Here is a 27523-nt window from a genome sequence, read left to right as displayed (position 1 = left end):
CAACTGTGCTAAAAAATATGATGGCAGCTGTCATAGAGTATTAGGAAGCCTCATCCACTAATGGGTAGATTAGAATATGTGGTTCTTAACCTTTTTGAGGCCATAGAACTTTTGGTGAAATTAAAGGCATGAATTTTATTAAGCTTCCTCCTATCCCAACCCTTGCTCTAAAACACAATAAAATCATCCATATGCATATAAACAATAAGTTGGGCATTCATGAATGCCTTTATTTCAACTCCTGATCAATCCATGAAGAACTCCTGGGTAAGGAGATTTTTTTCTTTTGTATCATGGACCCTGCATGTTACCCAAATAATATGTCACATTTCCCCAGTGGGTTGATTGCCACTACTATGCTATAAGTGGAGTAGGATTGATTGTGTTTAGTTGATCGAATTTGAAGGTCTAATTATTTAAGTAATAAAAGAACTTTAAAAAGGATTAGAGGAACAAAGACAGAGAGATCTTAATTCCAGACTTGGCTACGTGCCTGAAGTTGAATGGCGCCTGTTAAAGTTTACAGTTGATTTAGAGAAAATATATAGTATAGTTTAATACCACTCAGCTGGGTTTATCAACACTGAACATTTGCTTATTGATTTTTTTTAAGTTCAAATGTTAAAAAGCACTTAACAGCTGCCAGAGAACCATCATTCAAAAATTTTTTGCATTATTCATGACAGAGGTAGTTAATGTGATACAGTGTGGTGTGGGTAGCAGTGTAACTTTATATAGTGTATAATATGTCACAAATCATAGTAACAGAATACACACTGAAATACAGCTTGATCCAAGATCACATTTTGTTATTTATACTTAGATTACTGGGCTCAAAAACTGTATACCAGGGCTTCCCTGGTGGCGCAGTGGTTAAGAACCCCCTGCCAGTGCAGGGGACATGGGTTTGAGCCCTGGTCCAGAAAGATCCCACATGCCGCAGAGCAGCTAAGCCCGTGCACCACAACTACTGAGGCTGTGCTCTACAGCCCGTACACCACAACCACTGAAGCCCGCACGCCTAGAGCCCGTGCTCCACAATAAGAGAAGCCACCACAAGGAGAAGCCCACGCACCACAACGAAGAGTAGCCCTTGCTCACTGCAACCAGAGAAGGCCTGCACGCAGCAACAAAGACCCAACACAGCCAAAAATAAAAAACAAATAAATAATTTATTTTTTTAAAAACTGTATACCAAACACATATTTTTCCATTTTCTGTTTGTTTTGGGGTTTATATTATATTTATATTACGTTCATAAGCGGTTTTTTACAGTGTTATAAATATGCATACTCCCAAAAGAACTTTGGGAATCTGCAACTTTTGAATTTGCAAAGGAATAAGGTAAATGAAGAAGAAATGAAGAACTGTGCTTAAAACATGTAAAACCATTCAAATAGACTAAGTAAATCCCATACAGTACTCCCATCATCTTTGAGTTTACACTGCACATAATCTTTCAGGACTATTTGAAAGTCAACTTCAGAGGACACATGGGTGAATTTATAAGAACTCTAGTGACAAAGGTCATTTCTGAGAACTGTGCATTCTTTCTCCTTTTCTTGCTCTCTCTTCCACAGTAACCATCCAGCTGATCTTTTCAGTTTTATCTCTACTAGGTTTCACTTGAGTTTACTTGTAACACAAAGTTCACACTCTCAAGGAGACTGTAACTAATGCTCAGGCCCCTCTTTCTTCTCATCCAGATTACTTTAGATTCAGTGATTAATCTCCACGCCTTCAGACTCTTCTCCTAATTCCAATTTATTTATTTATTATTTTTTAATAGATCTTTATTGGAGTATAATTGCTTCACAATACTGTTTCTGTTGCACAACAAAGCAAATCAGCCATATGCATACACATGTCCCATATCCCCTTCCTCTTGAGCCTCCCTCCCATCCTCCCTATCCCACCCCCATAGGTCATCACAAAGCACCGAGCCGATCTCCCTCTGCTATGCTGCTGCTTCCCACCAGCCAACTATTTTACATTCAGTAGTGTATATATGTTGATGCTACTCTCTCTTCGCCCCAGCTTCACTCTCCCACCCCATTTCCTCAAGTCCATGTTCTGTGTCTACCTCTTTATTCCTGCCCTGCAACTAGGTTCATCAGTACCTTTTTTTTTTTAGATTCCATATATATGCGCAGCATATGGTATTTGTTTTTCTCTTTCTGACTTATTTCATTCTGTATGACAGACTCTAGGTCCATCCACCTCACTACAAATAACTCAATTTCATTTCTTTTTATGGCTGAGTAATATTCCATTGTATATATGTGCCACATCTTCTTTATCCATTCATCTATCAATGGACATTTAGGTTGATTCCATGTCCTGGCTATTGTAAATAGAGCTGCAGTGAACATTATGGTACATGTCTCTTTTTTTTTTTTTTTTTTTTTGCGGTACGCAGGCCTCTCCCTGTTGTGGCACGCAGGCCTCTCACTGTTGTGGCCTCTCCCGTTGCGGAGCACAGGCTCCGGACGCGCAGGCTCAGCGGCCCCGGCTCACAGGCCCAGCCGCTCTGCGGCACGTGGGATCTTACCAGACCAGGGCACGAACCCGTGTCCCCTGCATCGGCAGGCGGACTCTCAACCTCTGTGCCACCAGGGAAGCCCCCATGTCTCTTTTTGAATTATGGTTTTCTCAGGGTACATGCTCAGTAGTGGGATTGCTGGGTCACATGGTAGTTCTAGTTTTAGCTTTTTAAGGAACCTCCATACTGTTTTCCATAGTGGTTGTATCAATTTACATTCCCACCAACAGTGCAGGAAGGTTCCCTTTTCATCACACCCTTTTCAGCATTTATTGTTTCTAGATTTTTTGATAATGGCCATTCTGACCCCCCCCCCCCCCCCCCCCCCCCCCCCCCGTGAGGTGAAACCTCATTGTAGTTTTGATTTGCATTTCTCTAGTAATTAGTGATGTTGAGCATCTTTTCATGTGCCTCTTGGCTATCTGTATGTCTGCCTTGGTGAAATGTCTCTTTAGGTCTTCTGCCCATTTTTTAACTGGATTGTTTGTTTTTTTGATATTGAGCTCCATGAGCTGTTTGTATATTTTGGAGATTAATCCTTTGTTGTTTCATTGGCAAATATTTTGTCCCATTCTGAGTGTTGTCTTTTTGTCTTGTTTATGGTTTCCTTTGCTGTGCAAAAGCTTTAAGGTTAATTAAGTCCCATTTGTTTATTTTTGTTTTTATTTCCATTACTCTAGGAGGTGGGTCAAAAAAGATCTTGCTGTGGCTTATGTCAAAGAGTGTTTTTCCTATGTTTTCCTCCAAGAGGTTTATAGTGTCTGGTCTTACATTTAAGGCTTTAATCCATTTGGAGTTTATTTTTGTGTATGGTGTTAGGTAGTATTCTTCTAATTTCATTCTTTTTTTTTTTTTTTTTTCTTCTGTACGTGGGCCTCTCACTGTTGTGGCCTCTCCTGCTGCGGAGCACAGGCTCCGGATGCACAAGCTCAGCGGCCATGGCTCACGGACCCAGCTGCTCCGCGGCATGTGGGATCTTCCCAGACCGGGGCACGAACCCATGTCCCCTGCATCAGCAGGCAGACTATCAACCACTGCGCCACCAGGGAAGCCCTCTAATTTCATTCTTTTACATGTAGCTGTCCAGTTTTCCCAGCACCACTTATTGAAGAGGCTGTCTTTTCTCCACTGTATGTTCTTGCCTCCTTGTCGTAAATTAGGTGCCCATATGTGCATGGGTTTATCTCTGGGCATTCTATCTTGTACCATTGATCTATATTTCTGGTTTTGTGCCACTACCATACTGTCTTGATTACTGTAGCTTTGTGGTATAGTTTGAAATCTGGAAGCCTGATTCCTCCAACTCCGTTTTTCTTTCTCAAGATTGCTTTGGCTATTTGGGGTCTTTTGTGTTTCCATACGAATTGTAAAATTTTTTGTTCTAATTCTGTGAAGAATGCCATTGGTGGTTTGTTAGGGATTGCATTGAATCTGTAGATTGCTTTGGGTAGTATAGCCATTTTCACATTATTGATTCTTCCAATCCAAGAACATGGTGTATTCCTCCATCTGTTTATGTCATCTTTGATTTCTTTCATCAGTGTTTTATAGTTTTCTGAGTACAAGTCTTTCACCTCCTTAGGCAGCTTTATTCCTAGGTATTTTATTTTTGTTGCAGTGGTAAATGGGAGTGTTTCCTTAATTTCTCTTTCTGATTTTTCATTGTCGGTGTATAAGAATACCAGAGATTTCTGTGCATTGATTTTGTATCCTGCAACCTTAGCAAATTCATTGATTAATTCTAGTAGTTTTCTGGTGGCATCTTTAGGATTTTCTATGTATAGTGTCATGTCATCTGCAAACAGTGACAGTTTTACTTCTTCTTTTCCAATTTGTATTCCTTTTATTTCTTTTTCTTCTCTGACTGCTGTGGCTAGGACTTCCTAAACGATGTTGAATAGTAGCAGTGAGAATGGGCAACCTTGTCTTGTTCCTGATCTTAGAGGAAATGGTTTCATTTTTTCACATTTGGGAGCGATGTTGGCTGTGGGTTTGTCATGTATGGCCTTTATTATGTTGAGGTAAGTTCCTTCTATGCTCATTTTCTGGAGGGTTTTTATCATAAATGGGTGTTGAATTTTGTTGAAAGCTTTTCCTGCATCTATTGAGATTATCATATGGTTTTTATTACTTAATCTGTTAATGTGGTGTATTACATTGATTGATTTGCATATATTGAAGAATCCTTGCATCCCTGGGATAAATCCCACTTGATCTTGGTGTAGGATCCTTATAATGTGTTGTTGGATTCTGTTTGCTAGTATCTTGTTGAGGATTTTTGCATCTATGTTCATCAGTGATATTGGCCTGTAGTTTTCTTTTTTTGTGACATCTTTGTCTAGTTTTGGTATTAGGGTGATGGTGGCCTCATAGAATGAGTTTGGGAGTGTTCCTCCTTCTGCTATATTTTGGAAGAGTTTGAGAAGGATAGGTGTTAGCTCTTCTCTAAGTGTCTGATAGAATTCACCGGTGAATCCCTCTGGTCCTGGGCTTTTGTTTATTGGAAGATTTGTGTGTGTGTGGGGGGGGGTACGCAGGCCTCTCACTGCTGTGGCCTCTCCCGTCGCGGAGCACAGGCTCTGGACGCACAGGCTCAGTGACCATGGCTCACAGGCCCAGCCACTCCGCGGCATGTGGGATCTTCCTGGACCAGGGCACGAACCCGTGTCCCCTGCATCGGCAGGCAGACTCTCAACCACTGCGCCACCAGGGAAGCCCTATTGGAAGATTTTTAATCACAGTTTCAATTTCAGTGCTTGTGATTGGTCTGTTTATATTTTCTATTTCTTCCTGCTTCAGTCTTGGAAAATTGTAACTTTCCAAGAATTTGTCCATTTCTTCATGGTTGTCCATTTTATTGGCACATAGTTGTTCGTAGTAGTCTCTTATAGTCCTTTGTATTTCTGCAGTGTCAGTTGTGATTTTTTCCTTTTTCATTTCTAATTTTATTGATTTGCGTCCTCTCCCTTTTTTTCTTGATGAGTCTAACTAAGGGTTTATCAGTTTTGTTCATCTTCTCAAAAAACCAGCTTTTAGTTTTATTGATCTTTGCTATTGTTTTCTTCATTTTTATTTCATTTATTTCTGCTCTGATATTTATGATTTCTTTCCTTCTACTGACTTTGGGTTTTCTTTGTTATTCTTTCTCTAGTTGTTTTAAGTGTAGGGTTAGATTGTTTATTTGAGATTTTTCTTGTTTCTTGAGGTGAGATTGAATTGTTATAAATTTAGCAATTTCTTAGAACTGCTTTTGCTGCATCCCATAGGTTTTGGGGCGTCGTGTTTTCATTGTCATTTGTTTCTATGTATTTTTTAAATTTCTTCTTGGATTTCTTCAGTGACCTCTTGGTTATTTAGTATCTCACTGTTTAGCCTCCATGTATTTGTGTTTTTTACAGTTTTTTTCCTGTAATTGATTTCCAACCTCATAGTGTTGTGGTCAGAAAAGATGCTTGATATGATTTCAGTTTTCTTAAATTTTCTGAGGCTTGATTTGTGGCCCAAAATGTGATCTGTCCTGGAGAATGTTCCATGTGCACTTGGGAAGAAAGTGTATTCTGCCACTTGCAGATGGAATGTTCTATAAATATCAATTAAATCTATCTGGTCTATTGTGTCATTTAAAGCTTGTGTTTCCTTATTTATTTGCTGTTTAGATGATCTGTCCATTGGTGTAAGTGGGGTGTTAAAGTCCCCTACTGTTATTGTGTTACTGTCGATTTCCCCTTTTATGGTTGTTTTAGCATTTGCCTTATGTATTGAGGTACTCCTGTGTTGGGTGCATAAATATTTATAATTGTTACATTTTTTTCTTGGATTGATCCCTTGATCATTATGTAGTGTCCTTATCTCTTGTAACAGTCTTTATTTTAAAGTCTATTTTATCTGATACGAGTATTGCTACTCCAGCTTTCTTTTGATTTCCATTTGCATGGAATATCTTTTTCCATCCCTTCACTTTCAGTCTGTATGTATCCCTAGGTCTGAAGTGGGTCTCTTGTAGACAACATATATATGGGTCTTGTTTTTGTATCCATTCAGCCAGTCTGTGTCTTTTGGTTGGGGCATTGAATCCATTTACATTAAAGGTTGTCGACATGCATGTTCCTATTACCATTTTCTTAATTGTTTTGGGTTTGTTTTTGTGAGTCTTTTTCTTCTCTTGTGTTTCCTGCTTAGAGAAGTTTCTTTAGCATTTGTTGTAAAGGTGGTTTGGTGATGCTGAATTCTCTTTAGCTTTTGCTTGTCTGAAAAAGCTTTTGATTTCTTCATCTAATCTGAATCAGATCCTTCTGGGTAGAGTAATCTTAATTGTAGGTGTTTCTCTTTCATCACTTTAAGTATATCCTTCCACTCCTTTCTGGCCTGCAGAGTTTCTGCTGAAAAATCAGCTGATAACCTTATGGGGACTCCTTTGTATGTTATTTTTTGTTTTTCCTTCGCTGCTTTTAATATTTTTTCTTTGAATTTAATTTTTGTTAGTTTGATTAATATGTGTCTTGGTCTGTTTTTCCTAGGGTTTATCCTGTATGGGACTCTCTAGGCTTCCTGGACTTGGATGACTGTTTCCTTTCCCATGTTAGGGAAGTTTTCAACCATAATCTCTTCAAATATTTTCTCAGACCCTTTCTTTTTCTCTTCTTCTTCTGGGACCCCTATACTTCGAATGTTGGTGCATTTAATGTTGTCCCAGAGGTCTCTGAGATTGCCTTCAATTCTTTTCATTCTTTTTCCTTTATTCTGCTCCTTGGCAGTTACTTCCACCATTTTGTCTTCCAGCTCACTTACTCGTTCTTCTCCCTCAGTTATTCTGTTATTGATTCCTTCTAGTATTTTTCATTTCAGTTATTGTGTTGTTCATCTGTGTTTGTTTTTCTTTAATTCTTCTAGATCTTTGTTGAACATTTCTTGTATTTTCTCAATCCGTGCCTCCATTCTATTTCCAAGATTCTGGATCATCTTTATTATCATTACTGTGAATTCTTTTTCAGGTAAATTACCTATTTCCTGTTCATTTATTTGGTCTTGTAGCTTTTTTCCTTGCTCCTTCATCTGTGACATATTTTTTTTAACATCTTTATTGGAGTATCATTGCTTTACAATGGTGTGTTAGTTTCTGCTTTATAACAAAGTGAATCAGCTATACATATACATATGTAAAAATACGGAACGCTTTACGAATTTGCGTGTCATCCTTGCGCAGGGGCCATGCTAATGTTCTCTGTATCATTCCAATTTTAGTATATGTGCTGCCAAAGCGAGCACTGTGACATGTTTTTTTGCCATCTCATTTTTTTTTTTTTTTTTTTAATGAGTGGGGTTGTATTCCTGTCTTACTGGTTGTTTGGCCTGAGTCTTCCAACACTGGGGTTTATAGGCTATTGGCTAGAGCTGGGTCTTGCTGCCGAGATGAGGAACTCCATGAGACCTTGCTCCGATGAATATTCCCTGGGGTCTGAGGTTCTCTGTTAGCCAGTGGTTCAGATTTGGAGTTCCCACCACAGGAGCTTCAGCCTGACCCCAGGCTCATGAACCAAGATCCTGCCAGCCACCTGGGGTGGCAAAACAAAAAAAGAACAATAACAAAGTAAAAAATAAAATTAGACTAGGAAACTAACAGATATGCTAGGAAGAATATAAAAATGAAAATATAGATGAATCAACAACCAGAAGGTACATCAGTACCACAATAGTAAAAAAGAGGAGGGAGGAAAAGAAAAAAAAAAGGGTGGGGGGAGGCCTTGGCTGTGGAGGGTGGGGCCTAAACATTGGTGAGGTTTGGGTGGTGGGCAGGGACAATGCTCAGGACCCACAGGGCTGGAAAAGGCCCTGTGGGCTGTGGGGGGGTGGAGCTTAGGCTCAAGGAACAGAAGGGGCCCAGGTGTGCCCCCCACCCCTGGTCTCAGAGGGCAGCAGACCTCACCTGGGAGCCCAGCAGGCTTCCTGGGCTCAAATGGGTGGGGCAAACGCCCTCTTCTCCTCTCCTCCGGTCTCCTCTGGCCTCCCTCCTGTACCTCCAAGGACCCATGTGGCCTGGAGGGGATTTTGAGGGCAGGGGATCTGCCTGGGACCTCATCAGCCTCCCCGGGCCCGAATGGGCAGGGCAATTACCCCCCACTCCTTTCCCACTCTTCTCAGAGAGTCCCTCCCGCCTGCCTCTCCTGATCTCCCTGGCCTCAGGGGCACCGATCCTGTCTGGCCTCCACTTGTCCTCCTGCCTCAGTCCCCCATACGTCCTACCAATTCACTTTGGGGTTCCTCACATCTCCTTGGGCGTCAGAGTCTCCCACCATTGGCTGGCAGTCGCCCTAGTTGTGGGGAGACGCTAACCCCATGTCTTCCTACACCGCCATCTTGACTCCACCTCAGTTCTAATTTATGATGCTGTGAGAATAACCTTTCTAAAGCACAGCTCTCATCAGATCACTTTTCTGTTTAAAATTCCTCAGCAATTCTTCCTTGGCTTCAAAATAGTCCCAACTCTTTGACCTGGCATTTGAGGCCCTCTACAATATGGCTCCAAGCTATCTTTTCTGTTTTACCACTATCCCCTTTTGCAGTCACCAGGCTTAACTAATTTAAGGCTGTATAGCTGTTACTTTCCTATCTCGATGCCTCTGCTCACTGAGTTCCCTCATCTAGAATGTCCATTCCTCTGTTGTTTAAATTGCCATCAGATACAAGTCACAAAAAAACCCTATTCCACCAGTTTAAACAAAAACAGTATTTATTTTCTCACTTATCAAGAAACCCTAATATAAAGTACCTCCTCGATTGGTTAATTCAAAGACCTAGCAGATCCCTCTTTCAAACTCATTGGGTCAATATTAGCTCACATTCCCCTTCTTACACCTACACTGGCAGAGGGGATGTGATTACTGTGATTGATTTAGATGAGACTAACAAGGATTGACTCCTGAGTCATTTCAGGGAGTGGTAGTCACCAAAACAAAATTAGGGCACTACTGGCACAGTAAAAAGTGGGAATGGCATTTGGATAATCAGCCAGTAGTTTCTGCCACATCTTTTATTTCTGCATGTCTAAATTTGAGGTCTCCTTAAAGGTCCACCTCAAATACCATCTCATCCATAAAGTTAACCTAAAGAAATTCTTTTGGCTCTTCTAAACTCCAAAAGCACTTTATTTATACTTCATGATTAAATTTTATGTTATGACTAAAATTATTTGTTTAGGTTCTTAGTTTCCCTAGAAGATATTAAGCTCCTGAGAGCAGGAACTCTGTCTAGATTCATCCTTGTATCTCTTACAGCCTGTAATGCTTAGTACCTGGTAAGAACTCAATATATGTTGAGTGAACAAAAATCTGTTGAAGAAATATTCTCATTTTAAATGACTGGGATAGGTTGAAGCTTTCCTTGTGTATTGATATAGTATAGTACCTAAATTACATTCTCCATCTTTGTTTTATAAATTACTCAGCTCACATTGAAGGGCCCAGTAGAAATTGTAGAAAACTGTAGGAATATGAATGTAGCAGATTTCTGATCCCTTAGTTTTCTGTTGCTCTTCTTTGGCAAACACAGAATTAATGTTTGATTTTGCTATTAGTCAAAAAAAATTTTTTTTGCCTCAGTATCTCTAACCATTGTATCTTTATGGTGATTAAACATCATCCTTAAAATAAGATTCTAAGTTAGAAAAACAAAAGTATTAAAAACATAGGCAATCAGACCTTTCATTTGTATAATTTTTCTTGATTTTAGATCTAAAGAAATGTTTTATTTGCATTTCTTAGTTTCTTTTTGAAAGACTCTATGAGAAGTCAGTGTTAACATTAGAAAAAAAGAGTTAAAGTCCAGTATAAAAAGCTGATAGTAGGGCTTCCCTGGTGGCGTAGTGGTTGAGAGTCCGCCTGCCGATGCAGGGGACGCGGGTTCGTGCCCCCGTCCGGGAAGATCCCACATGCCACGGAGCGGCTAGGCCCATGAGCCATGGCCGCTGAGCCTGCGCGACCGGAGCCTGTGCTCTGCAACGGGAGAGGCCACAACAGTGAGAGTCCCGCGTACTGCAAAAAAAAAAAAAAAAAAAAAAAAAAGCTGATAGTAGACTGAAATTTTATATTTCTTAATCTTAAGCAACTGAAAGCCAATTTACAGTAAGACCTTATCCTGAGTATCTGCTATCTGCTGTGGCGGTTATACTCAAACATTATAAAAATATAATCTAAATAATGTTTAAATGGAATATTTTGTGGAAATAATATTAGAAAAATTAATGGATTAATTAAAATTATGGACTAAGGTGGCTGTTAAGAAGCTTCATGAATTATTTTATTTTCATCCATCTTTTTACTTAGACCAACACCTTGGAGTCATCCTTGACTTCTCTTTTTCTCTTATACCCACCCCACAGTCAGTGTATGAGTGAATCCTGTCAGGTTTCTCTTCAAAATATATTCAGAATGTGACCAACTCTTACCATTGTCATTACTATCACCTTATTCCTAGCAACCGTCATCTCTCACTGGGATTATTCCAATAGCCTTCTAACTCGTCTCCCTGCTTCTGCCCTTGTCCCCATTATGTCTAGTCTCAGCACAATAACCAGTCTATTCCACTCATAATCTGAAATGAAATTAGATCTTATTACTCCTTGGCTCAAAACCCTCCAGTGACTTGCCATGCCCTTGGAGTAAAAACCAAAGTCATTACTATGAACAGCAAAGTTCTATACATTCTGTCCCCACCTCACTCCCTAACCTTGTCTTCAACCACTCCTCTCTCTCTCATTCTGTTCCAGCCACGCTTGGCTCCTTGCCAGATTCACTTCTGCCTTTGCACTTGACTGTCATCCTGGAATGCTCTTTCCCCCAGATATCCATATGACTGATTCGTGCACCTCTTTAGTTCCTAAATGTCACCTACTCTGTGAGGCCTTCCCTGTAGCCTTTCAGCATTTTCTCTCCTCTGTTTAATATTCTCCATAGCACTTATTTCCATCTTATCTAATCTGTATTTTATTTGTCTGTCTCTCCTACCTATAGTGTAACCTCCATGAAGACAGGGATTTTTGTCTGATTTTTACACACTATGTCACCACTGCCTAGAGCAGTGCACATAGTACGTGTAACACCCACATAATGGGTACTTGATAAATATTATGTGAATTGTATGATTATAATAATAACAGTTTGTAGCGAATATAACAAAAAAGAAGACTCACGGATATAGAGAACAAACTAGTGGTTACCAGTGGCAGGGGTGGGTAGGTAGGGGCAATATAAAGGGAGGGGATTAAGAGGTACAAACTATGAGGTATAAAATAAGCTACAAGAATATATTGTACAACACAGGGAATATAGCTAATATAATAACTATAAATGGAGTATAACCTTTAAAAATTGTGAATCACTATATTGTATACCTGTAATTTATATTGTACATCAACTATACTTCAGTTTAAAAAATTGAAGTTTGATGAGCTTTGCTATTAAATACTAAGTTTATATGAATTATTCCCTAATTTCTGAACTGTGCAGTTCCAGAGGAAGACTGGCCCAGTTTCCTCAGCTCTGAAAGTCTTATTTTGTAAGCCTGTATAAATTCCTGTCACCTTTAATGCTATTTATTTGTTCTCTACCCCATGTATAGTCTTTTATTCCAAAGAATCTTACATATTTGCATCTCTGTAGAGACCTTACCTTCCCCAAATTTAATGAATTTTCTGATTACTAGAGATGGTTCTACCATTTTCACAGTGGAATCTGATTCATACTTGATTCTGTTTTTTCTCTTACTGCCCTCTCAAGTAATAATTAATAAATGCTAGTTACAAATATTATTATTTTATTCAAAATATTGAAATGTTGCTATAATCATGTCTTTTTAATATAACCTAACTATTGTACTTCACTTTCTCATGTCTCCAGATTGTAAGTTTTGGTATATAATAGAACTTAAGATATTCAAGAAGGAAATCTGTTGTTTCAGTTATAGTAGAATGGCATGTGGTTGTTGGATTCAAATAAATCTTTAATTAAAAAATTCTATAGGGGCTTCCCTGGTGGTCCAGTGGGTAAGGCTCCGCACTCCCAATGCAGAGGGCCCGGGTTTGATCCCTGATCGGGGAACTAGATCCCACATGCATGCTGCAACTAAAGATCCCACGTGCCACAACGAAGATCCTGTATACCGCAACTAAGACCCGGCACAGCCAAAATAAATGATAAATGAATAAATAAATAAATATTTTTAAAAACTGAACCTTAATTTAAAAAAAAAGAAATTCTTTAAATAAATTAAAATGAAAAGGATTGTCAATACTGATCTCTAAAATTAGTTTCTTAATTCTGGGAAAGTTGCCTGACCTCAACAACTAAACAGGATGATGGCTAATCAACCCTACAGGTTATTTTGAGTATCACATGATATAATATTGTATATTTTGAACCCCACAAATGTAGGGGACATGATATTATTCATTTGCTCAGACTCTTGCTCTCTTGTTAGGTAATTTGCAAACTTGAAAACTTCTGTTTCCTAGGATGTTTGACTAAATATGTGTTCCCCTTTTTTGGGAAAAATCGATCAAAAAAATTATCAACTTTTTTTTTTCATTTTCTTTGTATTTTTAGATTAACAAAAGCAGTGGCATTGTGGAAGCATCACGGATCATGAATTTGTACCAGTTTATGCAGCTTTATAAAGACATCACAAGTCAAGCAGCAGGAGTATTGGCACAGAGCTCCACCTCTGAAGACCCTGATGAAAACTCATCATCTGTAACATCTTGTCAGGCTAGTCTTTGGATGGGAAGGTATACAGTTCATAAATACCATGTTTCTCTTATTTTCCAACATGCAAAGTACTGAAATCGCATTAATGTTTTTGCTGGTGTTCTCCATGACATCTTAAATCACATTACTTTTTGTCTTAGTTGATACTATATCCCAGATCTGCTTTTGGATTATTCTGTGTTTCAGGACATTGTTAGAGTGCCAAATTAAAGAAAAACTAAAGTGGCTCACACCAGGTAATGCTTCTGTCAATCTAGTTTCCATGAATCCACTCTTCGCTCTACTTGCTTGCATTTAATGACAAAGGATATAGTTAATACCCCTCTTATAATAGGCATTTAGGTTCTTAGACAATCAAAGCTCTTCAGGGAATTAGGTCCAAGAATCTGGCAAAACCATTCCAGTTTTTCTTAAAGATATCTGACTAATTGGAGCATTAACATTGTAAATACTGTCTCCAGGACTTGGCAGTCCATTCAGGAATGAACAAGTAGTTGGTACACATATTGCATGTACTGAGTTACCAGAAGGAAATGAAGTCAGACAGCATTTTCTGTGATGGTGCTTGTTTACTCAGGCCTAATATATTATTGTTCTATCTAAACTTTCTTTTCCTTCTCTGTAATGCTTTTGGCATGTGAAAACTCCCACCTGTTGCCATTTGACAACCATGACCATAATTTAACTTTATAAATGCCTCATTGGAAAAAGGCTTATGTGGGTCCAGACATGTTGACATCCTGTCTTATTGTCATACAGGGTAGACAGCACAAATCTGAATTGACAGTGTCTTTTAACTTGAAGTTAAGAATATGGTTAACAAGAACTTCTTTTTTATTGCTCCATTTACAGTTGCATTTTCCGATCCATTCTTAACCACCTGGTTTCCAAATACTATGTTGTAGTAAGATTGTATTTTAACTTATCATTTCCTGTTAATCTTTAATAGGATTGTTTGGTTTTCTACGTTTGGGCTGTACAAGTGTTGCTGATGAAATGCCAAATGAGTTTTAGAGTATTATAGGCAGGATTTTGGCTTATCTTTCCTGTATTTTGTAAAGTTAATCTTTCAAAGACAGGCGTCTGATTTCCTGCTTTTTTTCCTCTCCCTCTTCAGAATGGTGATTTTTTTTTTTTGAGTATTTTGAAAGTTGACAATAGTATTTATTAGTAAATAGTATTTACTAAGCTCGATGGTAGCAAATTAATTGAAAGTAATACTTTTTCTTATTGCAGTCATTGTAATGAAGGAGGTAAGAGTGTTATTCCTTTTCATGTGCGCTTGAGACTGGGAAACTCAATGCCTGATTGGTAGGTTAGGGCTGCTTCTTGCCTTTGTATGATTTTTGGGTTTTTTTGTTACACCCTGATACACTTAGTTCATAGAAAAACAGACTTTTCAAGTTGAGAGGGATCTTAAGAGGTATTTATTTGGTTCAGCCTTACATCTGGTGCCTATTTCTATTAGTGGTTTATATTTATTAAGTCCTTGTAGGGTATTAGGCATTGTGATGAGTGCTTTACACGTATAAACTCATTAAATCACAGCAACCTCATAGGAATACAATTATTGGTTCATTACAGATGTAGAAATTGAGGTTTAGACAAATAAATGACACGGCTAGAAATTGGCCTAGCTGAGATTCACATTCTGGCCTGTCTGGCAATACAGCCATGCTCGCAACCTCTGCATTAGTACTCTCTGGTGCAGGAAGATCCTATATTAGAGTGCTTCTTAAACTTTAATATTCACTGGTTTTGAGAAGGAGCTTGAGATTCTGTCAGGTTCCCAGGTGTTGTCACTACTGCTCATCCATGGATAGCACTTTGCATAGTGAGACTTAACCACATTTAGCCAAGTGGTAGTCCAGCTTGTACATGAACACCTGCAGCTGTAAGGGACTCACTGCCTCAGAAAGGCAAGCCTTTTGATTCACAAATAGCTTTAATCACTATGTAATTTTCCCTTTTGCTGTTTTCCTCAGAGACAAAATCTGGCTCTCCTAAGGCAGCACAGCACAGATTCTAGAACCAAATTGCCTGTGTTCAAATCCTGGCTCTACTCCTTACTATGTCACTCTGGACAAGTTATTAAACTCTCTTTCCTCAGTTTCCTCATCTTTTAAAAGAGGATGACAATGATAAGATCTACTTCATAGGACTCTTGGGAGAGTTAAGTGAGTTAATATATGTAAAATGCTTGGGGGCTTCCCTGGTGGCGCAGTGGTTAAGAATCCACCTGCCAACGCAGGGGACATGGGTTGGAGCCCTGGTCTGGGAAGATCCCACATGCCGCGGGGCAACTAAGCCCATGTGCCACAACTACTGAGCCTGCGCTCTAGAGCCCAGGAGCCACAACTGAAGCCCGCACGCCTAGAGCCCGTGCTCCACAATAAGAGAAGCCACCGCAATGAGAAGCCCGCGCACCACAACTAAGAGTAGCCCCTGCTCGCCGCAACTAGAGAAAGCCTGCGCACAGCGACAAAGACCCAACGCAGCCAAAAATAAATAAATTAAATAAATAAAATGCTTGGAACAGTGCCTGGCCCATAAAAAAAAAAAAAAGTGTGTAAAAGTTAACTATCATTATTCTTAAATTATTACTGTATTCTACTTATTTCAGTGACACTGCCCTCTGGAAATCCACCAAACAAGTCTGTTCTCTCTTTCAGTCCTTCAAATACTTGAAAACAGAAATCAGAATCTCACTGAGCCTCTGTTCTCCAGGATAAGCCTCCCCAGTTCCTTCGGCCTTTGTTTGTATAGGTCTCTTCTATATCCCAGAGGCTTTCCTGGATGATCTTTTATTTGTCAATTTGTCTTTCAGGGTAGGGGGCAGAGAACTGAATTCTCCACTTTACAAGTGGTCTAATAAGGACAAACAGAGCAAGACTCTTCCTCCTTCCTTCTTCTGGTCACTGTATTGCTAGGAAGGTAGCAAGAAAAGTGAACATAGTACAGCTTCTACTGGCTGCTTCTGTGTCTCCTGTTCTTTCTTTCACCTCCATCCAGAATGCTGTTCTTTGTAACCCTCTACTCCTCAGTTTTAAACTCTAACCTTCAGGACTCTGTCACTGTTTATGGATTCAATTATATTCTCTGCTGCTGACACCCAAGTCCGTGTCCTTAGACATAAATTGTAAACTCCTCAAGAGCAGAGACCCTAGTTCTTCTGGGTCTGGCACAATACGTGGCACCTAAAAGGCATTTAAACATTTAAATGAATAGATATAGAAAAATTCAAATAACATTAGATCCACATCCATCTAGGGTTTCATTAAGTTTCCCCATTTCAATTCAGGGGCTGCCCTCTTTTATGCATTGCTAAAGCATAGCATTTAATCTATTACCACATCCTGATGATTTGTCTTTTGTAATGGCGCTTAGACCAGGCCCTAATTATCTCCCAGGTGAATTGCTGAAATAAGGATCTGATTGGTGTTCCTCCCTCTAGACTGTCCTCCATACTGCTCTCCCAATTAATCTCCTACAGCATTATTTCCAATGGGGGTTCACTTTCCCCTTGATTAAACTCTGTCAGAACAAGTTTAAACTTATTATTTTGACATACAAGGATCAGATTATCTCTGCTATACTTAAGCAATCTTTTCTCTTATTTTTATCCCCGGAACATGACGCTAGCCTCCTTGTTACACACATATACAGAGTTTTGGGGTTTTTTTTTCCTACCTCTGTAGCTTTGTTTATTCACATAGAACGTCCTCTGTCTGTCGAAATCCTATCATTTTTTCTACCTCATCTTTCCAACAAGTTTGAAATATACTCATTTCTTCCTTTTTTACTTAGCACTTACTACATGTAATGCACATTTGACATTTGCTTATCTTCTATATACAAATTGACAGATTTTAAAGTACTATATAATGTCTTATATACAGTGGTATAAGCACAGCAGGGAATAAAAACATGTTAGAGATAGTTCCTACCCTCAAGAAGCTTATAGTCCAGTGGCTATACTTTGAAACATTTAATTTTTGTATAATTATAAAAGGTAGTACATGCTTGATGAAGTAAACCTAAAAATTACAGAATAGCACAAAGATTAAAAGCAAAGTAAAATCACTTCAAGAAACATGTATTGAGAACCTAAGACAAACTCCTTGTATTCAAAGAGCTTACAGTGTATGGATAGACCAACCAATAAATAGCCAATTAAAATACGGTATTTAAGTCCTTTAACTGAGGAAAATGTTGGTTTTGAGAGCATAGAGAAGATGGTATCTTGAGCTGAGTAACTGAGGTTGGAGTTTACCAAACTCACAAGAGTATGCCAGGAAAGGAAAACACCACATACAAAGGTCCTTGGCTCATTCAGGGGCCTTCAGAATTGTGGCTGGAGTAGAAGGTTCAATATCTCTTTTCTTCCCAAGATGAAAGAGCTCTTTGAAGACAAATAACTTTGCTTTCTAACTCTTTTTGTATTTCATATAGCAAGCACCTGATCCTTAAGACTAAGCTATTCTTTCACTTATATGCCCATTATCAGCAGTAGCATAACAAGACCCTGATGGCAGGATCCCTATTTTAGAAAGCTTTGTATCCTGCATGGTACATAAATCATATATTGGTTGAATTCATTTATAAAAATTCAATATGATTAAAATGGGCTAAGTTATTTTCCAGTTTTGGTCCATATTTTCCTTTTAACCACCTCAGGATTTATCTTTTATTCAGTCCTTCCTTTATGGAATTTGCCCCTCTAGTACTTCTTCCCTAATATATTAGCTGTCCCTAAAAAATAAGTTAATTTACTCTGATATTGCATGAGTCATATTGTGCTTTATGTTGGGGGCACATAGATGCTTGATAATGCTTTTTAAGGCAATGGAAACAAAGTTTACTGCACAGTGACAACAGAGAATATCATTGCTCCAGCTCAGTTTTCACATTGCAGGGTAAAGCAGCTGACTGACGAGGAGGAGTGCTGTATCTGTATGGATGGTCGAGCTGACCTCATCCTGCCTTGTGCTCACAGCTTTTGTCAGAAGTGCATTGACAAGTGGTAAGTAATCTGCTGCCTTCATGGGTTAGGCTGAGATCAAGAGGGAGAGTGTATATGAATAAACTTCAAAAAATGCAAAAATATTATAGCTAAGTATAAGAGATTTTGTTCTTTAGTACTTTGGATTTTATGACATGCCTCCTACTGGTTAAAATATTTTTATACCTAAAGTTTATAAAATGTGGGGATGTATCTTAGTTTTGACAATTTACTTTTGCTGTAAGGAGATTTGTGCCTGACTAGAGTCTAGAATCAAACATTCCGCCTTTTCTTCTATTTTCCTCCTCATTTCTACTTTTTTCCTCCATATATGATTAGAAAGAATAATATGAATCCTTGAATATTGAATATTGGACCTGGAGAGAACTTTAGAGAATAGCTAGTCAACCTCATTATTTTACAAAATAAGAATCAAGTGTTCAGGAGAATTTATAATTGACATACAATATGTCAGTTATAACTACATATATTTAACGTACAATTTGATATATTTTGATATATGTATATGCCCATAAAAATCATCATCACAATCTAGGTAATGAACAAATCTGTCACTCCCAAAAGTTACCTCATGCCCACTGTAAGGTCTCCTTCCCCCCACCCCTTCTTTTAGTCCCCAGACAACCACTAATATGCTTTCAATCACTATAAAATAATTTGGATTTTCTATAATTTTTATAAATGGAATCATACAGTATGTACTCTTTTTTTGTCTGGCTTTTTTCATTCATTATAATTATTTCAAGATTTACTTATGTTGTAGTATGTATCAGTAGCTCCTTCCTTTTTATTACTGAGTAGTATTCATTGTATGGATATACCACAGCTTATTTATTATCCATTCACCCGTTGATGGACATCGGGTTGTTTTCAATTTTTGGCTATTACAAATAAAGCTGCCTTTATATATACTTTAAATGTACATTTGTGGACAACTGCTTTTATGGACATACATTTTGTTTTTTTCTTGGATAAATAACTAGAATGGCTAGTTATTTATATTTATAACTATGGAATGGCTAGATCATACGGTAGGTATATGTTTAACTTTTTAAGAAACTGCCCACTGTTTTCCAAAGTGGCTGTGACATTTTACACTCCTACCAGCAGTGTATGAGAGCTCCACTTGCCACACAACCTTGCCAGTACTTGGTATTTGTCAGTCCTTTTAATTGTAGCCATTCTAATAGATGTGTAGTGGTATCTCACTGTGGTTTTAATTTGCCTTTCCCTCCTGACTGATGATGCTGCGCATATTTTCTTATGCTAATTTTCCATCTGTATGTATTTCATCTTTGGTGAAGTATTCATTCAGATCTTTTGCCCATTTCTTTATTGGGTTGTTTTGTATTAAGTTTTGAGAGTTATTTATGTATTATGGATACATGTCCTTTATCAGATATATGATTTGCAAATATTTTCTCCCACTCTGATTTATCTTTTCATTCTCTTAAGAATGTCTTTCAAAGAGTAGACGTTTTTAATTTTGATGAAGTCCAATTTCTCAGTTTGTGATTAATGGATAATGATTTTTTACTGTCATATCTAAGAAATCTTTGTGTAACCCAAGGTCACAAAGGTTTTCTTCCATTTTTTCTTCCAAAAGATTTATAGTTTTTAGGTTTTACATTTTGGTCTATGATCTATTTTGAGTTAATTTTTATATATGCTGTGACATGTGGATCAAAAAGTTTTTATTTTACACTTACATGGCTTTCCAGTTGCTCCAGCACAATTTGTCGAAAAGACTATCTTTTCTTCACTAAATTGCCTCTTCACCTTTGTTAAAAATCAGTTGTTAAAGCACAGGTGAGTCTATTTCTGGACTCTATTCTGTTCCATTGACCTATTGTCTATTTCACACCAATACCACACTACATAGGTTAGTGTAGCTTTGTAAGTCTTAAAATCAGGGAGTGTTAATCCTCCAACTTTGTTCTTTTTCAAAGTTGTTTTGGCTTTTCTAGATCTTCTGCATTTCAGTGTGAACTGTATAATCAGCTTGTCAATTTCTACAAAAAAGCTATAAGATTTTGATTGGGATTGCATTAAATAATTTTGAGAGTGTTAACTTCTTAACAATACTGAGTCTGCCAACGCACATCACAGTATATTTCTCGATTTATTTAGGTCTTCTTTAATTTCTGTCATCAATATTTGTAGTTTCCAGTGTTGCATATCCTTGACAGATTGATCCCTAAGTATTTTATAATTTTTATGCTACTTTAAATGGTATTTTTAAATTTCAGTTTCTGATTATTGTATTTCTATGTACTAGCAATAAACAGATTTTGTGTATCAATCTATCGTGCAACCTTACTGATTTATTTATTAGCTCTTATAGCTTTATTGTAGATTCCATAGGATTTTATCAAGTGTGTGAAAAACACTTTTGAAAGATATTTTTTCTGGATATAGAATTCTAGACTGATATTTTTTCTCTCAGTACTTTAATGATGTTGCTCCCCCCCCTTCTTTTTTTTTTTTTTTTTTTGCGGTACGCGGGCCTCTCACTGTTGTGGCCTCTCCCGTTGCGGAGCACAGGCTCCGGACGCGCAGGCTCAGCGGCCATGGCTCACGGGCCCAGCCGCTCCGCGGCATGTGGGATCTTCCCAGACCGGGGCACGAACCCGTGTCCCCTGCATCGGCAGGCGGACTCTCAACCACTGCGCCACCAGGGAAGCCCACTCCCCCCTCTTCTTGCTTACATCATTTCCTGTGAGAAATCTGCTCTCATCCTCATCATTTTTCCTCTGTAGGTAATGTGCCTTTTTTTCTCTGGCTGCTTTTAAGGTTTTTTCCCTTTATCACTGATTTTGAGCAATTTGATTGATGTGCGTTAGTTTTCTTCATGTTCCTTGCACTTAGGGTTCATTGAGCTCCTTGGATTTGTAGGTTTATAGTATCATCAGTTTTGGAAATTTTTCAGCCAGTATTTTCTCAAATATTTTTTTCTGTTTTCTTTTGTCCCCTCTCCTTCTGAGACTCCAGTTACTAATGTATTAGACTACTTTAGATTGTCCCACAGTTCACTGATGCTATTTTCCTTCTTTTTTTTTTTTTTTTTTTGTGGTACATGGGCCTCTCACTGCTGTGGCCTCTCCCGTTGCAGAGCACAGGCTCCGGACATGCAGGCCCAGCGGCCATGGCTCACGGGCCCAGCCGCTCCGCGGCATGTGGGATCCTCCCGGACCGGGGCACAAACCCGTGTCCCCTGCATCGGCAGGCGGACTCTCAACCACTGCGCCACCAGGGAAGCCCTTTCCTTCTTTTTTGAGTCATTTTCTCTGTATTTCATTTTGGATAGTTAATATTGCTATATCTTTTCAAATTCACTAATCTTTTTTTCCTGCAATGTCTAACTTGCCATTAATCCCACCCAGTGTATTTTTTTCTTGAGATATCTTAGTTTTCATCCAGAAGTTTAAGTTTTTAATATCTTCCAATCTCTGCTTAATATGTTTGTCTTTCCTCTACTTTTTTAATATATGGAATATAATTATCATAACCTTTCATTTTCTTGCTGCTAATTCTAATATCTGTGTGAGTTCTGGATTACTTTTGATGGATTTTCCTCTTCATTTTGGGTTGTATTTTTGTACTTCTTTGTATGACTGGTAGTTCTTAACTGGGTGCCAGACATTGTGATTTTTTTACCTTTTGGGGTACTGGATATTTTTGTATACGTATAAATATTCTTGAGCTTTGTTCTGGAATATAGTTACTTGGAAACAGTTTAATCCTTTTGAGTCTTGCTTTTATGGTTTGTTAGGCAGGACCAGAATGATGTTTAGTTTAGAAGCTAATTATGCCCCACTAATGAGACAAGACTTCAGAGTACTCTACCCAATGCTCCATAAATTATGAGGTTTTCCACTCTGGCTGGTGGGAACAGGCAATGTCCCAGGCCCTGTGTGAGCTTTGGTTACTGTTCCCTCAAATCCTTTTGGGTGATTCCACAGCCTCGAGTAGTTTCCTCACATGCACACACTGATCATTACTCTACTGAATATATCTACGGGGACCTTCAGTAGACTCTGGGATTCTCCCTTTGTGTAGCTTTCTCCTTTGCAGTACTCCACCCTATGAACTCTAGCTGCTTTGGCTTCCTGAGGTCCTCAGCTCTGACTTGTCAACTCAGGGAGTCTACCGGGCTCCATCTCAGTCTCCCCTGCTTGCTCTGTAGCCTGGAAACTCTCAAGGACAGTAAGCTGGGCAATTATAGGGCTCACCTTCTTTTGCTTCCTATCTCTCCAGGGTTATAATCTTCTGTCATCTTATGCTTAGTGTTGAAAACCATTATTTCATGTATTTTGTCCAGTGTTTTAGTTGTTTCAAGTGGGAAGATAAATCTGTTCCCTATTGGCCAGAAAGTGACTGTTTTAAAATTGTAACTTTGTGCACAGAAAAGCATACAATTATCTTGAAAAATATCTCTGAGGAACCAGAAATGAATCTGAATTATATATGCCAGCTCTACTTTCACACTGAGTTTTTGGAACAGATTTCTAAATTTTTGCACAGAAGCCAAGGAGCAATTGATATAATTTAATTACTTTGGTCTCAGACTTCACTGAGAGATGAAGAGAAAAATATTTTCCCTCTATGACATGTTTCTGGCTCAAATATGTTACTTTTGAAATTTCCAAAATAATGTTTGACAAGACAAAAAAATCCCTTTGGAAAACATAATCTGATTTAAGTGATTATATATAAGCTCTTTCCTCCCCCCAAAATTATTCTGCATGTAAAGTTCATTTATTATTTTAAACCTTGAATGCTTTCATTCCATTGTTTGTAGCAGCAAAAGATAGGAGAAAACCTAAATGTCCTTCTATGGGAGATAAGTTAAATGAAGTATGGCCTATCCAAACAGTGTATGTTTATTTTGAATAGACAGCTCTAACAGGTGCTGATACTTGTAAAAAGAGCAGTGATGTATAGATACACACAAGCTTGGTCATGCCTGGTCTATCTCTAGAAGAATGTATAAGAAACTGGTAACAGTGGTTGCCTCTGGGGATAATAATTAAAGACTGGGATAGGAGGAAGAGATATATTTTTCACTATATACTTTTATGCTGTTTACTTTAAAAAAAAAACATGTACTTGTATTGTTCCAAATCCATTTTTTAAAGAGAAAAAGAAAACAAACTGTTATTTGACTTCTCTAATAGGAGTGATCGACACAGGAATTGCCCGATTTGCCGCCTACAGATGACTGGAGCAAATGAATCTTGGGTGGTGTCAGATGCACCCACTGAAGATGATATGGCTAACTATATTCTTAACATGGCTGATGAGGCAGGCCAGCCCCATAGGCCATGACCTTGGGGTGAAGTGTTCTGTTGCTAATGTGGGCTACAAACACTTTGGTCATGGCGGAAGAATGCAGGGATGTTGTAGGACAGACACAGAGAAGTCAATTTTCCCCACCCTCTTATTTTCACTATTCTGACAATTTGTCCGTTTCCTTTGATAAACTTTCCATGTCTTCCATTTATGGTAAACTAAAACTTGCTACTGTTTTAGACCATATTTTCCTATTGTTTATCTGTTCTAATATATATTAGGACTAATTGCTCTTGAATCCTTTGCTGAGGTAACAGCAACATTTCCAGGGGCTTCTGAAATACTGTTATTTTTCATGGCAAGAGTATTCTGGAATCTATTTAGTTAGGTTTAAAATAAACCTTGAATGTTAAAAAGCTGTAGCCATCTGAGAGAAAATCTTAAATGACTGAAAATGTAGAATACATCAAAGTGCATGTTACTACTTAAATTAGTCTTACTGCTGGAATCTAAGGAGTATGTATGCCCCCTTGTGGTTAGCTATTGCTCCTTTTATAGTTTTTACTTGAAATAATCCGCAATTATTTCATAACTTTAAGTGTTTTGGAACTACATGCTTTTCACTTAAAAGTCTTCTCCCCCCTCCCCCATGCTGTATAATTTGGATTAGGACTATAAACTTGGGCAGGACTTTGCCTTGTAAATCGATTTCTGCTGGAGAATCTTCTTGGCTATTCTGGAAATGCTTTCCCACAGCTGGGAAACTGTTCTAAATAGCTTTTGATAATACGTATGTATCTTGCCGTTTCAGATGGAAATTTTTCTTCATCACAGACCCTAAATTTCATGTCCAAATTATGATAAATCATTCAATATTGGTTTATGGTGCTTTTATTTTCTTAATTTGAAGGCATCTTTCTGAGGTCCCAAAGTCTTCAAATTTCTTAGATTAAGAGAGAAGAAAATAGGGTGTAGCCTTTTAACCATATGTACATAAAACACCTCTGAAAGTTAGGAGATTAATTTGACTTACTGTTTCACTGCATTTTATTTGAAATACCCTGAAAGAGTATAGTTATGTTCAGTGGCATTTGAACCATTTTTTAAAAATTTTGCTTATAAACTAAAATTTTTTATTTTATGCAAACACTAACATTTCAGCATATAATAAACTAGGGCCTGATGTCTTTAAAAAGTATTTTAACATTCCATGTAACTTTTCTGATTTATTATTGGTAAATTGCAAATGTTACTATTTTCCAGAGTACCAAAGTATACAATTTAAGTTGCTGCTTATTGACAGCAGAATTTTTGGATACTAGGGACTTTAATAGGCATGCAAATTAAGTAATTCATTTTTAGGAAAAATGTCTGACAAAAGGTAGCTTGATTTTACCCCCAAAATACTGATAACTAATTGGTTGACATTCATGATGGGGGCAGCTCAGTACCAAATAGCTAAACACTTGCTATGGACGCTTATGCAAGTAGAGTACTGGGGGCTGTAGCATATCAACCTGGCAGTGCACTTGATGGCTGTGTGACCTAGAGAAAGCCCCTTCCTCTGGTTTGTAGGTTCTTACTTTAGAAACAGACTTTATCTGTGGTTTTCACACTTTATTTCAGCAATAGAACTTTTTTTTCAAGTAAAAATCTTACTCAGAACCCTTACACACACGTGCTTCACATGCATGAACACACACCCTGCCCCACTAAATGTCATTTTATCATAAATTTCCTTATATAAACTTTATATACCATAATAACTAAATATTTATGAAGTCAACCAATGAAAACATGTATTAATGCACTGGTGATTACCAGTATATTGGAATCTGATGAGTAATACAGTTGTATGATGGGACTTGTTTTTAAAATTTTTTTTCAAAATAATTAAATAATTCAAGTCAAAATCCAGAACTCTGAATCTCCTCCATGGATTCTTAGTACTCCATGGAACCTATTTTGAAAACCTTGAGACAGAGAATCCTCTGAGGTGTTTTCCAGCTCTAAGATTTTAAATTGTCTTTATGGATTAGATTTTCTGAGTCTCATTCAGATTGTCCAATTTAAGAATGTTTCTGAAAATGAACAAAGTGGCTTTACTGATTTTTAGATCTTTCCAGGTATAGCCAATGATTTTATCCCCCAGAATCCTTCACCTTTCAAGGAATTATTTAACAGTGAGCCCAGTGACTTGATATTGCCCAAACCTTTTATTTATTTTCCAATATGAGCTCCAAGACACTAACTGATCTACTGTGAAATTAAACGTTTTTACTAGCCTTATCAAATAAAGGAGCACAGTTTTTTGCTCACTCCATTAAACTGGGTGATAATTCTTCAGATGTGAATGTTAGGTAGGTTCTACTGTAATAGCTAATCATAGAAGTTATAAATTTGTTTAATGGATGAAATGTATACTTTTTGTATTCTGTACAGCTTGTCTTTTTTAAATATGAAGTACTTAAACGCACTTACTATGATAGGAAATATGTGTGCCTTCTAGGATTTATGAAGTGGTTTCATGAACTCTTAAGAAATTTGTTTTATAAGTTATAAAGTTTCCCTATCTTAACCCAATAACAAAGGGTTTACTCATAATACTGTAGAACTTTAGTTTGAGAAAGTGGATTTGACTATGTACTGAATTTAGACGTTGAAAATAATAGTATCTGTTTTATTCTTAGGGCAAACTGACATATTGTGCAATAAATAATCTTTAGCAAGTAAATTTTAGCTAATTGAAGAGATTTTTTTTTCTTATCATGTAGTTTCACATTCTTATATACTGTGTTTATATTCCTTAGAGGACTATTTTGTATTGTGCTCTGGGGGATTGTAATGTTTTTGTGCTATGTTTTAAAACTCATTTCAAATTAGACTCAATTTCCTTATACCTAATATATGTATGGGTAATAAGGCTGCTTGAAAATATATTTTGGTTCAGTGATTTTTATCACTGGAAAGTTGGATTCATTAAAAGGTAGTCCAAAGAATTTGCACTTTTCACTGTTTTTTTCTTCATTAAGTAAGTCCAGCTTACTTTGTCTGTCTAGGAATAAGAAAACTACTTGGAGATTAGGGAAATCAGCTGTTCACCCACATTTAAAATGGGCAACACAATGACAATATAATATAAAGAGTTAGCAACAGACTTTCATTTGTTTTCATGGTCTTTTGTTACCCTACTGAATAGTAAAAATAATCGATAAAATACTTTATGGTGGTTTTGATGTTTACCTTATAAGATCATTTCTAAGATAAAAGAATGTAATTAGAGAAGCAGGCTAGAACCTTAGTGCTGAGAAGTGGAAAGCCATTTATAAGAAGGAGTAGCAGTTAATAATTAATGTATATTGTCATGGAGAAGTACACATTTTGGTATCAAAGACATAAACGTCCCCTCAGATATATTTTGATAATCTTGCAGCTGTTTATAGTCTTAATTCTTTGGCATCCTCTTTCTAATCACATATTCCTTTGGAGGTTGAAGGTATAAAAATTTTCAAGGAACTGTGTCTGATGAGTGTTCCTTTTATTGCAGTTATACTTTTTTTTTTGAGATTTTAATTCTTTTTAATTTTTTTATTGGAGCAAAATTGCTTTACAATGTTGTGTTAGTTTCTGCTCTACAGTGAAGTAAATCAGCAATATTTATACCAATATCCACTCCCTCTTGGACCTCCCTCCCCACCTTTGCCCTCCCCCCCGCCCCCCCAATCTAGATCACAGAGCACCAAGCTGAGCTCCCTGTGCTATACAGCAGGTTCCCACTATCTATTTTACACACAGTAGTGTATTTATATCAAACCTAATCTCCCTATTCGTCCCACCCTCCCTGTCCCCCCCATGTCCACAAGTCCGTTCTCTATGTCTGTGTCTCTATTCCTGTCCTACAAATAACTT

General features: G+C 37.7%; 1 protein-coding gene across 3 annotated transcripts in view; it reads left to right on the top strand.

The window, feature by feature from the left end:
- The window catches only part of RNF141 (ring finger protein 141), a 48481-nt gene extending 21814 nt beyond the window's left edge, over nt 1–26667 (top strand). For all 3 annotated transcript variants that reach the window (XM_082844203.1, XM_082844202.1, XM_082844204.1), the window contains 3 exons: nt 13138–13319; nt 18215–18322; nt 23500–26667. In XM_082844203.1, coding sequence (XP_082700329.1) covers nt 13138–13319; nt 18215–18322; nt 23500–23650 — 441 coding nt within the window. In that variant the 3' untranslated portion in view covers nt 23651–26667. The remainder of the gene's footprint in view (nt 1–13137; nt 13320–18214; nt 18323–23499) is intronic.
- The last annotated feature ends 856 nt before the right edge of the window (nt 26668–27523 follow it).

Source organism: Leucopleurus acutus (genome assembly GCF_964270905.1).
Source record: "Leucopleurus acutus genome assembly, chromosome: 8".
Lineage (NCBI taxonomy): Eukaryota > Metazoa > Chordata > Mammalia > Artiodactyla > Delphinidae > Leucopleurus > Leucopleurus acutus.
Note: the sequence above shows the minus strand (reverse complement) of the source record. Positions and strands in the feature narration are given on the sequence as shown.